Source organism: Furipterus horrens, unplaced genomic scaffold (genome assembly GCF_987537825.1).
Source record: "Furipterus horrens unplaced genomic scaffold, mFurHor1.1.pri manual_scaffold_7, whole genome shotgun sequence".
NCBI lineage: Eukaryota > Metazoa > Chordata > Mammalia > Chiroptera > Furipteridae > Furipterus > Furipterus horrens.
In genome coordinates this window covers 12,850,883-12,866,764 of record NW_028327177.1, presented here as the reverse complement: position 1 = coordinate 12,866,764, position 15,882 = coordinate 12,850,883, and the positions used below count along the sequence as shown (strand labels likewise).

The window sequence follows — 15,882 nt, the reverse complement described above, 5'->3', positions numbered from 1 at the left end:
TTGGATGATTCCAAAGGCTTTTGGGGACGATGCAGTGAGTGCAGCGCAAATAAAAGTGTGGCACAAATGCTTCAAAGTTGGTCAAAAGTGTGTTGAAAGTCATCCATGTTCTGGAAGGCCTGTAACAAGCAGAGCACCTGAGAATGTGGGATGTGTACGGGCTGCAATCAACAGAGATCAGCACCTGGCAGTGTGAGAACTAGGTGCTGATCTGGGGATTCCAACGACTACGCGGTGTCCGAGATTTTGATGCAGGATCTTGGCATGGAACCTGTTGTGGCAAAATTCATTCTGCAGCTTCTGCCAGCAGAGCAGAAGGAGCATTATGCTGCAGTTGGGAGAACTGTGTGAGGTCCCCAGGTGCCTACTTTGAGGGGGACTGAGGTGTCATTGTCCTCTGTACAACGTTTCTTGTATCTTATTTAATAAATGCCTCTATTTTTCATATTACATGGATGGATACTTTCTAGACAGACAGACAGACACACACACACACACACACACACACACCACCGCCACTTAAAGTTTTTTTTTTTAATTGAATTTATTGGGGGTTACATTGGTTAATTACAATTGGGCAAGTTACGTCGGTCAAGCACAATCCTATAACACATCATCTTATCTATTGTGTCGTGTGCCTACCACCCAAAGTCTAGTCAGCCTCCTTCTATCACCATTTATCCTCCCTTTGCCCTCTTCTATTTGGAATAGATTCATAGACCCAGAGAACAGGTTGATGGTTGCCAGGAAAGAAGGGAGTTGGGGGACTGGGTGAAAAAGATGAAAGGATTGAAAAGTACAGACTGGTCGTTACAGAACCGTTCTGGGGACAGAAAGCACAGCATGGGGAATAGAGTCAGTAATGTCGTACTAACTGTGTGTGGTGCCGGGTGGGCACTGGGAGTATCAGGGCAGTGATCTGTAATGTATGTGATTGTATAACCACTGCTGTACTGAAACTAACACAAAATAGGATTGAATGTAAACTGTCATTGAAAAATAAATTAAAAATAAAATATCAAAAAAGTTTATTTAAAAACAGAACAAGAATCCAATATCAGAACCCAACTACTAGCCATGTATGTAAAGGTGAAATATTTGAGGCGTTCCTAGTAAAGTAATTGTTTTATAACTACTAGCCTGTAAAACACATTTATGGCAAATGGCGTGATTGTTAACCCAGAAAATTCAAGTGCTCAGGAAAAATATGGAGCCGGTAAGAGTTCAGAATAACGGCCCATCATGAAATAAATACATAAAAATCAGTATTTTCTCTATATTTAAAAATAACCCATGATCCCATTCACAACTGGAACTAAAAACTTAAGAAAACTGAAATATCTTTTGTAGTGGGAAGGACCATTTTACCCAGCAATGATCAAGTCAACTACCTTAAAATTATAAAATAATATCCTTTTTTTAAAAAAAAATAAAGATTTTATTTATTTATTTTCAGAGAGAAGGGAAAGGAGGAAGAAAAAGAGGGAGAGGAACATTGATCAGTTTCCTCTGGCATGCCCCCAGTTGGGGACCTGGCCTGCAACCCAGGCATGTGCCCTGACAGGGAATTGAACTGGTGACCTTTCAGTTCACAGGTTAGTGCTCAATCCACCGAGTCACACCAGCCAGGCCTAAAAATATTCCCAACCCAATAAATGAAATTGAAAGTCAAAAAACAAAACAAAAGACCCTGAAAAAATACTATAAAATATGAGTTAAACTTAATAGTATATAAAGAGTTCTTATAAGTCAGTGAGAAAATGGGTAAGCAATATGAACAGGTATTTTATAAAAAGTGTAAATAGCCAACAAAAAAAATGCTACATTTTACTCGTTATGAAAAAATCAAATTAGGATGATATTGTGATGATCACCTTTTACCTATCAAATTAGCATATCTTAAAAACAACTGCTGTGATGGTAGAGGTGATATGATTTGATGATACTTAATAAGATACTGGTGGAACTGGAAATCATTGTAATTTTCTGTAGGGCACTATGTGAATATGTCTCAAAAACCTTAAAACATATATCTTGTTTTTCCTAGCAGATCCACAATTGGGAATTTAGTCAGAGGAATTCAATAGTCATGTATTCAAGGAGATGTGAATAAGATGTTCATTGCAGTGTTCATGTATTGGGGAAATTTGGAAATCAACTAAATTTTCAAATAAAGATGGATAATAAATAGTTATACTGCCTATATGCTTTAACAGGACATTTACTGTTATCAGAAGATATTTGCACTTCAGTAAGGAAAAATAAAAATAAAAAAGTGCGTATTCTGTTTTGCTTGTATTTTTAAATTTTGCACAATTAAAACTCGTTATTTTTGTAATCAGAGCAAGAGAAGATGTTTTACAATGGAAAGAGAGTGGTATGAAGTGTGATACCACAGAAATGTCTTCCTAAGATGCTTCTACTAGGCCTGATTATCATGTCTGTGAGGGTAAAAATCTTGGATCCTGAACTCACAAGATATGTGACTTGGGGAACTTCTCTTTGCCTCCTTTTCCTCCTCTGTAAATTGCTATTAAAGTCATACCTACTTCAAACGATTGCTGTAACAATTAAAGGAATTTATACATGTGTAAATTACATACAGTAGTCTTCACACAGTAGTAAGGGCTCAATAAATGTTATAATGGATCAAGTAGTGACCTTTTCTGAATGAATGATGGGAAAAATTCTGCTCAGCTCTTGGTATCAGGAGAAGCTATGCATCTCCAGAAAAGTGTTTTAAAATTCAATCTAATAATATATTAAACCTTAAAGCTTAGCATGCTTTAAGGAATTAAAGAAGGAATTCTTTTTTGGACTTCTAGTTAATAATAAATTTTGTGCCAAATTCATGGTCATCTCTACTAACAGAACCAGATATATCTTCTCTGCTCATTTTACTTACCATTCTACTATTTTCCCACCAAGCTTCCCCTTATACTAGGATTCCAGGACACCTACTTAAATTTTATTTCAGATAAACAATGATTTTTTTTTTAGTATTAAGTATCTCAAACATTGCATGGGACATACTGCAAAAATTATTGCTACTTATCTGAAATTAAAGTTTACCTGCAATTTTATTTAAGTCTGGCAGCTCTACCTTATACATTATATTCATTTATTATTAAGTTGTCTTGGAACCTTTGTGGAACAATAGTGGGAATGCATGAATGAAAGAATATATGAATGAAAAACACCCTGATGTTTTACTCCCCAAGAAAGGGACTCTGTAATGGTTTGTAATAGAATTGTAGTCAACAGTTTGTAGACAGGCTTTTTAAGTTAATACCGAACAGTCACCCTTTCCCCCCCTTTTCTTTCCTCCCCTCCTCCTTCCTTTTTATTTCTCTCTCCTTTTTCTTGTAGCTCTCTTTTTATTGATATACTAATGGAAAAGAAAAACTGGGAAGACTTTTAGATTCACAGATATGAGGAAGAAAAAGAATTATAAGAAAAGATTAGGGGTCATTCAGTCCAGTGACATGAAAGCTGAGTACTGATTTACTATTAGCACAAAGCGGTTTTTTAAATTCTGTTTGCTTTGTAGGCAATATCACACAGCAGTGGGACTTTTAACTGTACGTAAAAAACACTGAAGGAGCTGCCTGGAATTTTCCCCATGGTTTGTGCAAAATTATTGGCAAGGAAATTGTGATTGATTACAATATGCATTTCAGGTAAACTTTTGGAATTTACCCATGTGGGAAATTCACCGTGCAATTAATACCATCCACGAGCATCACAAAATACCTTCTGAACTTCTCTCCCAAATATTTCAGGTCATTCTCTCTATTGAGAGCATCGTTTCAAACATATTCCTTTAATCAGTCTATACTTTGGAGTGAGATGAGTACATGATGCCCTCGCGAATGAATTATTTCCTGACAACACTAATCCACATGGGCTTGTTTGCCTGCCCTAGATGACTACTTATGCCTACTTTGTTTTCAGTCTTCTTAAAATATCCCTGTGCTCTCTGTTCTCAGGACTGCAGACATCCCATGTGAAAAGCAGGAAATAAAATGAAGATTTTTCAGTGCAAGATGCAGTATGGGCTGTTTCCAGCTTTCCTGGCAATTGCTTACTTTTGTACCATTGTCCAGGGTCAAGGTAATGGAAAAGTTTAAGCTATTTCATGAGGGTCTGAGACTTGAGTTGTCTTGGTTTTGATTATCTTTCTTTTTTTTCTTAATTCACCCTAATAGTGATTCTCTGGTTCAACTATGTGTATAGACAGAGTTATATATTGGTTTTTACTCAATATTATCAATGTTGACATTGTAGAAATGTGCCACAAATTTGATGAGGTTTACAACCTCACCAGTGACTGAACGTAGTAATTTTGGGGCAATGGCTTATACAGATTGTTCTTAACTTGCTTCTTTCCAGAAGCTTCTTTTCAGGCTGTGTGCATTTAAGGAGTAAAATCACTTCTATTAATAAGGAGCTGTAATGGGTACGTGTATCCCAATCATGCTTTGTTTCTTAGTGTCTACAAAGTATCCCTAACCACTTCATACCCGGTTCTGAATTGTGCTCATTAAAAAAATCAAAAAATATGAGCACATAGCTCTAAAGTTCACTAAGGGTCTGAAACAGACTGCTAATATGCCATTTTAAGCATTTCCAGCTTTGCATTAATTGAACTCAGTTTTTGAAATCTACTGTTTTGTGTTATTAGTATCTGCATTTTTACTTTTGATTTCCACTCGTTTTGATAAAGTATGTCAGGAGTTGGCAAACTATCACCTATGAGCCAAATCTGGCCCACTGCTTGCTTTTGTAATAGATAACGTTTTACTGGAACTCAGCTGTGTTCATTTGTTTATATATGTTATCTGGCCCTTTACAGAAAAAGTGTGCTAAACTCCAAAGCAAGTGCATAGTATGGATAAGTACTCTAAGTGACATTACTAGATAAACATGGTCATCTTGTAGGAACAGAAATGTTGGTGCTGAAGTAGTCATTCATCAGCTGAGCAAGGAAGTCTCCATGTGATCAAGGGGTTTTAGGAGCATTAATGTCTTATGTTTGGAATTTAAAATTGTAAAATAATTCAAATGCAAGAACCACACCCTGGTTTCTTAGCGCGAGGCACACGTGTTTGGAAAGGAGTGGAACTTGACTCTTTGCATGCTCAAATAATGTTAACGCCCTTGGAGTTAGGGATCACATTTCCAATCTCTTATGCAGCACAATTGGATCGGTTGGTTAGAAAGATTCTGCTTGCCTCCTTTACTTGGGGAAAGAATGCTTTCAGCAGTGGCAACTAGAGAAGTGACAATAGAAATCCTAGTGAACTTACCCTCCAAACTATGGCATATACCACACGGGTCCTTAGGAATACACAGTAGGCAAATCGCGAAGCCCTTCAGAATTGCCATCTCAGTCTGTCTTAATTCAGAAACAGATATACTTGAAATAACTGATGACGTAGAGAGCTCTCCTGGGGTACCTTCAGGGACACTGCCTACCAGATACAATACATTGTTCACCAAATTCTGTGTTAAAGGAACTCTTAGGGGGCACACACTGTGAGTCGGGCTCAGGATACAGAGCTGAATGAAACTTGACCCTCTGCCTTCCAGCAGCTTACTGTCCCCTAGGGAGACATAGGTATCATCAGCTGCATTCAATACAAGTTCTGTAGAGGGGGACGGGCAACAGACAAAGATGGAAAGACTGACTGAAGCCAGGTTGTGGAGGATTTTAAACAGCTCTGACTTTTAGAGAGATACTCTGATAGCAATAGCACTCATATTCATCTTTGTGTCTCATAGGGGTTTGAGGGAATAGAAATGACTGAAGCAAGAAAGACCATTAGAAGATTATATTAAGTTGTCTAGAAAATAGATGTTGAGGGCCTGAACTAGGTAGAGGAATAGAGAGAGGAGAATGAATCCAAAAAACATTTCAGAGGTAGAAGAGATGGGACTTGTTTACTGATTAGATATAGTGGAAGCTGACAAAGAGGAAAATACAGTAGTCCCCCTTATCCTTGGGGGTGTGTTCTAAGACCTGCCCACCCCCCACAGTGGATGCCTGAAACAGAACCTTATATATACTATGTTTTGTCCCATATATACATACCTATGATAACGTTTAATTTGTAAACTAGGCTCAGTATGAAAGAGGTTAACAACAACTAATAATAAAATAGAACAATTATAACAATATACTATAAAACAGTTACATGAATGTAGTCTCTCTCTTTTTCTGAGAGCCAACCTGATAGCCAGGATGGCTACTAAGTGACCAATGAATGGATGGGGGTGTGTATAGCCTGGAGACGCTGGACAAAAGGATGACTTACGTCTAGGGTGGGAGAAGCAGACGTTGAGAGGCTTCATCACAAAGTTGTTAAATGAAGTGGGTGGAACACAGAAAAAGTAAGGCAGTGTTGGCTGTAGGGGGAAAAATGTGTATAGCACTACAGAACGGTGGCACCAATCCTTTCTCAGAATCTCACAGTAAATCTGTACTTGGTTCTAGCAATATTTGTTTTGGGCGGTTACAGAAAAAAGCATGGAAGGTAAAGTAACTGTCACTTGGAAACCTCAAAGCATATAAAACTGGAGACTTTGCATGGGGCTAGATTTAACTTTATAAAGACCTCTATGTTAACATATTTACACATATCATTTGCTGTTATTAGTAGTCAAACATGTTTGGAAGTTGAGAATATTTTCCTTACTTCTGTTTTCAGCATCTTTATAATAGATCATGAAATTATAACATATTAGGTTCTCAGCAAGATAAAAAGGACCTTCTAGCATATCCCGTAGTAAATTTCTCTCAAATTTTAATTTCTTCTATTTATAGAACATTTGGGCAATGGATGTAATTGAAAAAATAACTGCAATTAAAAAAAGCCTAAGATTCTTTGTTGTTGTTTGTTTGAGGTAATTTTTTTTTATAGATCACTTGGAAGGGTTAGCCAAATACTTCTCTGCTGTTTAAAGATCTTTTACTTAATAAGTATAATGGGCCGTTCCCATGACATAGCACCCTAAGCTATGTGTTGAAGGAGAAAACACTCTCAGTGCATATAGTGCTCCATCTCTATCAGTCAGAAATTTTTGGTACCAAATAAAATAAACTTTCTCTGGTCAATTTAAGCAAAAAATATATATTTACTTTTGGTAATGAAGTAGCTCATAATATTAAAGTAACAATTAAATAATTAAGCTTTGGAAAGGATAGGAATCTGGGAACATCTTGGATCTAGATTCTAGAAGTAGTGACCTTCTGTTTTTTTTGTTTTTTTTTTTTGTGACCTTTTTTTTTTTTTAGGACACATCTTTGGAATGTAATGAGTGGACCTATTTTCCATCCTTCCATTGTTGGACAGACTCTTGAGAGAGTCAGCCTAACCTCCCACCCCGAGCCAGGGGAGGACGGCTGATTGATAGCGTAGCCAAGGCCCCATGCAGTGGGGAGGGAGCGTTGTTCTTTGGTAGAAAACCAAGGTGCTGTTACAAAAAGAAAAAGGGTGGATGCGGGGTGGAGGACAGAGGATCTTCATTTCTGTGTTCCTATGTAAAAAGAGGGGTCTCAAGAAATTAGTGAGAATATTCCATTAGAGGCAAAACTTTGCATAGGTTTTTACTTGTCAAGACAGCAAGATTTCAGTTGAGTTAAAGAAAGGAAGAAAGAAAGAAGGTAGGAGAAAAGGACTGTAGGAAGGAAAGAGGACTAAGGAAGGAAGGAAGAAACAAAATAATAAAAGGAAAGAAGGAGCCCTGGCTGCTGTGGCTCAGTGGATTAAGCATCAACCTGCGAGCCAAATGTCGCTGGTTCGATTCCCAGTCAGGACACACGACTAGGTTGCACGTCAGGTCCCCAGTTGGGGCGCACGAGTGAGGGGCAACCACACAGTGATTTTTCTCTCCCTCTCTTTCTCCTTTCCCCTCTCTCTAAAAATAAAAAAATAAAACAAACAAACAAATAAATAAATTAAAAAAAGAAAAAGAAAAGTAAGGAAGAAAGGGAGGGAGGGAAGGAAGAAAGGAAGGGAAGGAATGAGGGAGGAAAGAAAATTAGCCCTTTACTAAATAATTATTTTATGAAATAAAATTTCCAAAGTACCTGTTAACAGTGAATCTTCACTGAAATCACACAAACATTCTTCTCCTACCCATGAAAATTGATTTCTCTGAGGATGATTGCTGTGAAATTTTTGGGATTTAAAGAAAACCTTCCCTCTCGAAAAAATACAACATGACGAAACAAAAATACCCTCATATTTTCAGTAGTAAGCCTAATCCTGCACTAAAAGGAAAATATCAAATGGACCGTCCTTGGTCTTCCTCTTCAGCCCCTCTGTGGGATAAAGTGCACATATTCATAATGTTATATTTGGCCCAGTCCCACACAGGAAGCCTGACCACCCCATACAAAGAATGAGTTTGTCAATCTGTTCTTGGTTCTCGGTGTGGGCCAGACATCAAGCTTTATACCTGATTTTTGTCCTTTAAAAAAGCTTAGTGGGGAGAGGGGTGGATGGAGGTAGAAGAGGGTATAAGGGGGATAAATGGTAATGGAAAAATATAATAAAAATAACCTAATTTTTAAAAGCTTAGGATTTTAACTGACACGAATTAACTTTTGAGTCAAGTTCATGTAAGCATTTATAATTATTACTGGAAGTTAAGTATATGTATAGAAGCTTTGTGCTTGCAAAACGAGAAGTCATGAGTCTGGTATTAACTACACACAAGTTTTTGTTCCACGAGATAAGAACAGTTATTTCTCCAGTGCTCTTGCAGAGCTCCTGCCTAGCTTGCTGCCCTGGCTTTGACACAAGCCCTGGGGCCTCCCATACAGGGAAAGGGGAGCTAACTGTGAAGTTCATAACTGTGACCTCATGCCTCTTTCTTTCTTTCTTAACTAGCATTTCTCCTCTTCAGTGTTTTTACCCTAAAGGCAAAAACCTAAAGTCGATGGCAACTTTGTGTCTAAGATTTCCTTTTAATGATTGTGAGAGTGTCTATGCTTATAGAGACAATAGGTACGGGCAGTTGACAAAAGAAAGCCGTAATGGGACTGTAGTCATATGAATCGTTTGTACATTTTTTAAAGAGTGGACCGTTGATGGATTTGAGTATTGATGAAGCACTTTCTTCACAGTCCAATCCCTTGAGTAGTTCAGCAGAAGCCAAAGCCACTGTGGGTCCCGGAACCTGTCCGAGCTGTCTGAGCATGGTCTGTGGTATCAGGGCGGTGCTACCCTCACTACGTTCTCCTGTAGGTTCAGGTTAGCTGTGGACTATACACTGCAGGCTTTAAACTCAGATCACAGGTAAAGAACAGTAGCCTGGATGGAAAATGCTATAAAGATTTCTAATCCTTAACCTTGAAATCCTGAATGTCGTTCACATCTTTACCCTCCTTGAGAAGTCAGCACACCTGGGGTGCTGACAGAATGGGTCGGCCCCCCCTGGAACTGGCTAGACTGAAGCTTCCATTCTTCTTGTACTTTTCCACTCGATGGTTCCCAGGCACGCCAGCTTTCTTTCACCAGTTCATTCATGCAAAACTTTGCGATAAGCTTGGCCAATGATGTCTATCAGCCCACTGACTAGATTTGGCTCAGAAACTGAAATATATTGTTTAAAATTTTTTAAATTCTTACTTTTAATTTTTTCCATAAGTAATAAGAAGTTATCTATAAATAGATTTTCCTCCCTAAGTTCCAGACTAAGCAAAATACGAATAGTTTCCCTGTTCATCCAAACACTCCATCTTCCTCTTCTCTTTCCAACTCGTTGTTATTATAACGAATCCCTATTTTGCCATATTCCAGAGAAATGTAAACTCTTCTAGTCAGGTCAAATCGAGAATGGGAAGCTAATGTTTTTGTTGTGGGTGGCGAGCATTCTCTACTGAGAGGTCATAAAGGGTGATGACAAAGAGAATGCTTACAATGTGTCCTTCGGGGCTTCCTGATTTCAGATGGGTAGGTAGTGTGTAGCAGAGTGCATTACTCATTTGTCCAGCTCAATGAAGGTGCCTTAAGAGGTACCTCTTCTCAAAGAAATAGAGCATTTTTGGGGGGAGTCAGAGATTGTTGTTCATCAGTGTGTGAACTTTGGCAGGTTTCTTAGCTTCTCCTTGGTTTCCTTATGTATAAAATTGAGACAGCAGTGTATTTTTGTGAGGATTAAATGAACTTTAGAGATGATGTAAGGGGCAAGGAGAGCCAACATTTATTAACTACTTATTATGATGTTGTATCCATTATCCTGTTTAATGTCATCTATCATGGGCAGAAAGTATTGCTGTCACCTTTAAAAAATATGATTTTGAAAGGAACAGTCACTTGCTTGAGGTTATTTATCTAATAAGTGACAGAATTGGGAATCAAACCAATGTCCAAATTACATACCTATTAAGAAAAATGTTTGCTTCCCACCCCTGCCCCCAACCCCCCACTGTTTGTTATAATGAGACAGAGAGGCTGGGCATAGCAGTGGGTAATAAGTGCTGAATTTTTCTGTTAAGCATTACCTTTTTTTGACAAACTAATTTAGATACTATATAATTTCTTTTGGAAATTCTGTAACATTGATGTATAGTTCCAAAAATATGTTTTGAAGTTTGAATGACTTACACAAAGGGTAATATAGATCTACCTATTTTGTGAGCCATCAGAAAAGATTAAATATATTGGGCTGATTCACAACCATGTGCTGTGTAACATTCTGAAATGTATAAATCATCTATGCTAGAAGACTAAACCAAAATTTTTATGACATAATTATCTCTATTTGGTCTTTTTTTATTTGGTTCTTTACCATCTTTTTTTCAAATGTTTTTAAACGAAGATCTTATGACTATAATATGTCCATAATAGCCTTCTCAAATGATCTTACTATAACAAATATTGGATTACCAAAGTGAAAAACCAAAAGGCATAAAACAAGTCCCACTAGAGTTCATTATAAAAGCTCACATGTTCCAAGAAGAAAAATTAGTCCCTGTAACATAATGAAAGCATTTTACAAGATTGGCTTCAATTTTTAAACTAGATTAGAGTATTAAATTCTAACCCTAAATCAAAGTTCTTTGTCATAGGGTCAGTACTATTTGACAAATGCTTATCTCTTGAGTTAGAAACAAATACTCTTATGTTTATGTTATTTTACAAACTGGTTAATTCATTAATGGGGTTGTTGAAAGAACACGTTTCGAGTCTGAAGAAGTCTTGTGTATTTTGGTTACATTATGCTGACTTTTCAGTTTAGCAAATGGTAGCTAAATGTTTTAACATTTAATCATTTTTTGTCTTTCTAGTGGCTCCACCCACACGGTTAAGATATAATGTATTATCTCATGACAGTATACAGATTTCATGGAAGGCTCCAAGAGGGAAATTTGGGGGATACAAACTTCTTGTATCACCAGCTTCAGGTAAAAACCATCAACATTCACATATAGGTAACTGAAAACGTGTAGTGCTAAATATTGCTTTAAAATCACTTGAAAGTTTTTTTTTATTAATTTAATATTTGAGCTTGAAATCTTACCTTCTAATCCAGTAAATGATGTTCACTAAGTCAACAAATTGGCTATTGGACTCATCGTAATTCTCGTCAGGTGAAATTTCAAGGCTATCAAAAATTCTTACTTCTATCCCTGGTTGGTATAACTCAGTTGGTAGGAGCATTGTCCCATAAAACCAAAAGGTCATGGGTTTGATTCCTGGTCAGGACACAGGCCTCGGATGTGGGTTTGATCCTAGTCTAGGTACATATGAGAGGCAACCGATTGATGTTTTTCTCTCTTTCTCAACCTTCCTCTCTCTCTGAAATTGATAAATGTATTCTCAGGTGAAGATTAAAAGAAAATTCTTACTTCTGTTTCAACATAGGGTGAATACTTTTGTTATAATGACACTTGAAAAATATCATACACCTGGGTGGCCAACAGCTGTGACTGGCTGAGTACATTGTGATTAATTAACGTGATAGAATATGATTCAGCAATTAAACATTAAAATAATACAAGCTAAATATACACTGTAAAATAAGTGATAAGTTAAAGCAGGAAAAACAAAGTTAAATAAATTTATTGATCATGAAGGCAAAGTAGTTATGTAAAAAAAAAGACGCTCTTTAATATATTGGTTAGGTCGCATTTCTTCCTCTAGGATCCATTTCCACATAATGAATACTTAATAGTAGTATATTTATATAACCTATGTATATTTATATAAATATAATAATTTTTTTCTCTTTAATGGTGATCAAGATATTTATATGGAGGTGGACTCCTTTCAGCTGAAGACCTTTCCCCAACAAATTTAATCAGGTAGACAGATGCTCTGAAGTGTGGACCTCTCATCTGATAATAGATTTAAAAACCTCCAACAAAACAAGCAATAGAACACCTGACTCCTTGCTCTGTCACTGAGAAGGAACCTTCTTTTATTAACAGATGTTATCCATACGCTCCTTAGAATGATCTAGGTTAGTGCGACCAGGTGCCAGCCTTCCCCGTGCCTGCCTCCAGAAGTGACTCACTTGTAGAAAGCCATGTTTCATTCTCTGACTCTGTTTGGTTCAGAGTTTTCATTTTGGAATATGGCCCAATTTTGAAATAACTCTGACTTTTAAAATACAGTTTGTTGTCTAAAATAAGACATTCTGGGAAATTTTAATCGAAGATATTCTTGAACATTATTATGACTCTAAAGGTCAAAATATAAATTGCTACTATGTGGTACCTCTGAGAATACCCCATGTCCAACCTTGAAAGGTAAATTTTTCAAGGTATCAGTACTTTTTTACTTTTTCTGCATAATTGCTAACAATACCAAACTATGAAATACCCCAAGTAGGTGCCCTTGAAGAATCAGAAAATCTTAGCAGTAACTTGGGTGGCCTCTGAACCAAACCTCAGCCTGACCCCAGTCCCCTCTGCCACAGCACACCCCAAAAGTAGAACTCCGACTCTTGCTCACACACCTCCAGGGACAAAATAAAAACTGAGGATGAAAGCAAATGATTTCTTCATGAATATTGTGTTTATCTTCCCCAGTGGCCCAATGTCTTTCCTGCAGTGGTCCCGTTGAATAAGACAGTCTTGACACTCTGGTATCTACTTAATCAAACATCAGATAAATAGAGTAAATAAAAAAGTAGTAAGTATGTTTAGCCATAAAGTGTTTGTAGATGTTTGAGCACTCTAAGACATGTTCCAATGATTGTTTATACCAGTTTTTCTTAAAGAGTATTCCATGGTACTCTGGAGGATGCTAATTGCTCTTAGACAACTGAATAGTTTAATGGTCAAATAAATTTGAGAGTTTAAAGCTTCTTTTTATTGCAGAGTTTTCAAAATCTTTAAAATAGTACACTCTACTCCTCTCAGAGAGGGATTCAAATACACAGTTCTCTAAGAAAAAAACTTTATTTTTTGTCATAGATGAGTTTTAATTGATGGAAGTTTGTGAAACCAGATTTAACATCTTGGACACAAATGCATTTAAGGAAATGGGTTTTGGCAATAGAAAGGCTCAGTTCTGCCTTCTTGTAGCAAGAGGCATGGATAATAGTAGCATCAAATTTCAAACTTAATGTCATTATATTTTATTAGAATATGATTAAAATATGTTGTAATCTGTGTAATGGTTTATTAAACCAGCAAATTTCAGACCTTTTTGCTATGACTTCTAGAAGGGCAGATGATTTAAATTAATTTCCTTTTCCTCAGACATAGTGAACACTGCCAGAAACCAGAGAAGAAAAGTATATTTGAAACTTTGAATAAAAAATTGAGTATTTAATCAATAACAATTTTTAGGAAAGCCTTAGATGTCAGTCTAATTTGATGGAGAGATAATGGAGCTTTGAAATCTTTTCATGAACCAAACTAACTTTTAAGTAGCCAAGTAATGAGTGGTTCCTTCGACATCCTGAACCAGTGATGCTCAGATTTAAGATAGTTAAGTTACTAACGCTTCACGGATGCTTTGATTCACTTTAGAAACACCATAGGAAAAATTCCAGCATAGATAAGCACATTCGATCTCCCCATATCTTTCCATTAACTTTTAAGTGAAATTCTTTTCTCCAAGAGTATATCCGATGTTGACAGCTTCCTGTCTTCTAACCTTGTACTATGGTTTTCCCTAGTGTAAAAAGCAATAGGGTGTTATGATAACAGATTTTTGTGAATGTGTTTTTATCTAATTTAGACAACTGTGTTTAAGTTGTCTAATGCAGCAAGTACAACTGAAAATGAAAAGTATATTAAAATCAAGTGCTCTTCACATAGGTACCATGATAGATATTTTTAATTGTCCTCTTCTTTTAAAATCTTGATTGTTGATTAGTAAAATCTATTAATGTACCAAGTTAACCTACTTTTTAGAACTGATTTATCTTTCTGTTTTATTATAGGTGGAAAAACCAATCAATTGAATCTCCAGAACACAGCAACTAAAGCAATTATTCAAGGTCTTATGCCAGACCAGAATTATACAGTTCAAATTATTGCATACAATAAAGACAAAGAAAGCAAGCCAGCCCAAGGTCAATTCAGAAGTATGTATTTACAGTGCCACCATGGGACCTGTCCCAGCTCTGAGTTTGAATCTGTGGTACCGTAACAGGTTAAAATTCTAACTTGTTTAGATTGAAGTGATCTTGAAAGACACTTAATACAATCTTCCATGAGTTCCTTCTATCACTAATACTCTTCTGCTTTTTGTTTCACCCATTTCACTATCCTTTAAGTTTTAGTTTTCAGATACCATCCATGACACTCTCTGCTAAACCTTACCCAGACATCTTATCTACCAGGCGCATAATAGGTGCTCAATAAATACTTAACAAGTGACTGAATGGATGATGCCTGTACCTTTTGTATTGTATCCCCAGTAAGTGCTAGTTCAGCCTGGACAAAACCAACCTATACGACAAGGAATTTAACTCTTCCCAATAACTAATCAGTTGACATTTCTTGTTTCTTATGTCCCATGACAAACAGATTGGTGAACAAATGCAACATGGTAAGAATTAGAGAGATACATCAGGACTCTGTGAGGGAAGGTGCTCTCTCTGCTCCAATAAAGGGCTGGGAAAAGAGTGGATAAGGGATGGCTTCATGTTTGAATAATAAGTTGGGCAAACAGAGAAAGGGGCAGGCATGTGGAGACAGTCTAAGCAGGGTAGAAAGCTCTGAGGCAGCCCAATGTGTGTTTGCATCATTTCATTGTAGAACTTTTTCTTATATTGAGTTTAAAACTTGTTCACACAGTCCCTCATTCTTCTGCCTTTCAGGAGGTATTCATTCATTCATTCATTCATTTTTAAATTAAAAAATATCTGTGAGGTCTGTCCAGAAGGTATCTAGCCATGTAATATGAAAAATAGAGATATTTATTGAAGAAGATACAAGACACAAGAAATATTATACACAGGACAATGACACCTCAGTCACCTCCAAAGTAGGCACCTTGGGACCTCACACAGTTCTCTCAGTTGCCATCAGCTGCACCTTTGTATTTTCCTGAATCTCATCAACGGTCTGAAATCTCTTCCCTTTCAAAGGTGGTTTTGGTTTTGGGAGAAGGCAGAAGTCATGGGGTGCCAAATCTGGGCTGCAAGGGGCTGAGTCAAAAAACTCTTCACAGAACATGATGCACGAGTGGGCTCATTGTCATGCTGAAGCTGCCAATCACCAGTCGCCCATAGCTGCGGCCTTCTGAATCATCCAAATAGTTTCCATGGAGGAATGGTAAAGCTTAATACAAAATTGGATGCAGATTCATTGCTCTACTTGCTCAGTCATTTTGAATGGATCCAACGACCACACAGCACACATGCTCATTCAGTGGTGTCTACTGTCCCCACTGACTAGTACAGTGAAGT

The 15,882-nt window shown here is 37.1% G+C and overlaps 1 protein-coding gene across 1 annotated transcript in view; it reads left to right on the top strand.

Annotated features, from left to right (window-relative positions):
* COL14A1 (collagen type XIV alpha 1 chain) overlaps window positions 1-15,882 on the top strand; it is a 184,933-nt gene that overhangs the window by 14,964 nt on the left and 154,087 nt on the right. The window contains exons 2-4 of the mRNA XM_090283415.1: window positions 3,990-4,113; window positions 11,300-11,416; window positions 14,410-14,553. Coding sequence (XP_090139541.1) covers window positions 4,026-4,113; window positions 11,300-11,416; window positions 14,410-14,553 — 349 coding nt within the window. The 5' untranslated portion in view covers window positions 3,990-4,025. The remainder of the gene's footprint in view (window positions 1-3,989; window positions 4,114-11,299; window positions 11,417-14,409; window positions 14,554-15,882) is intronic.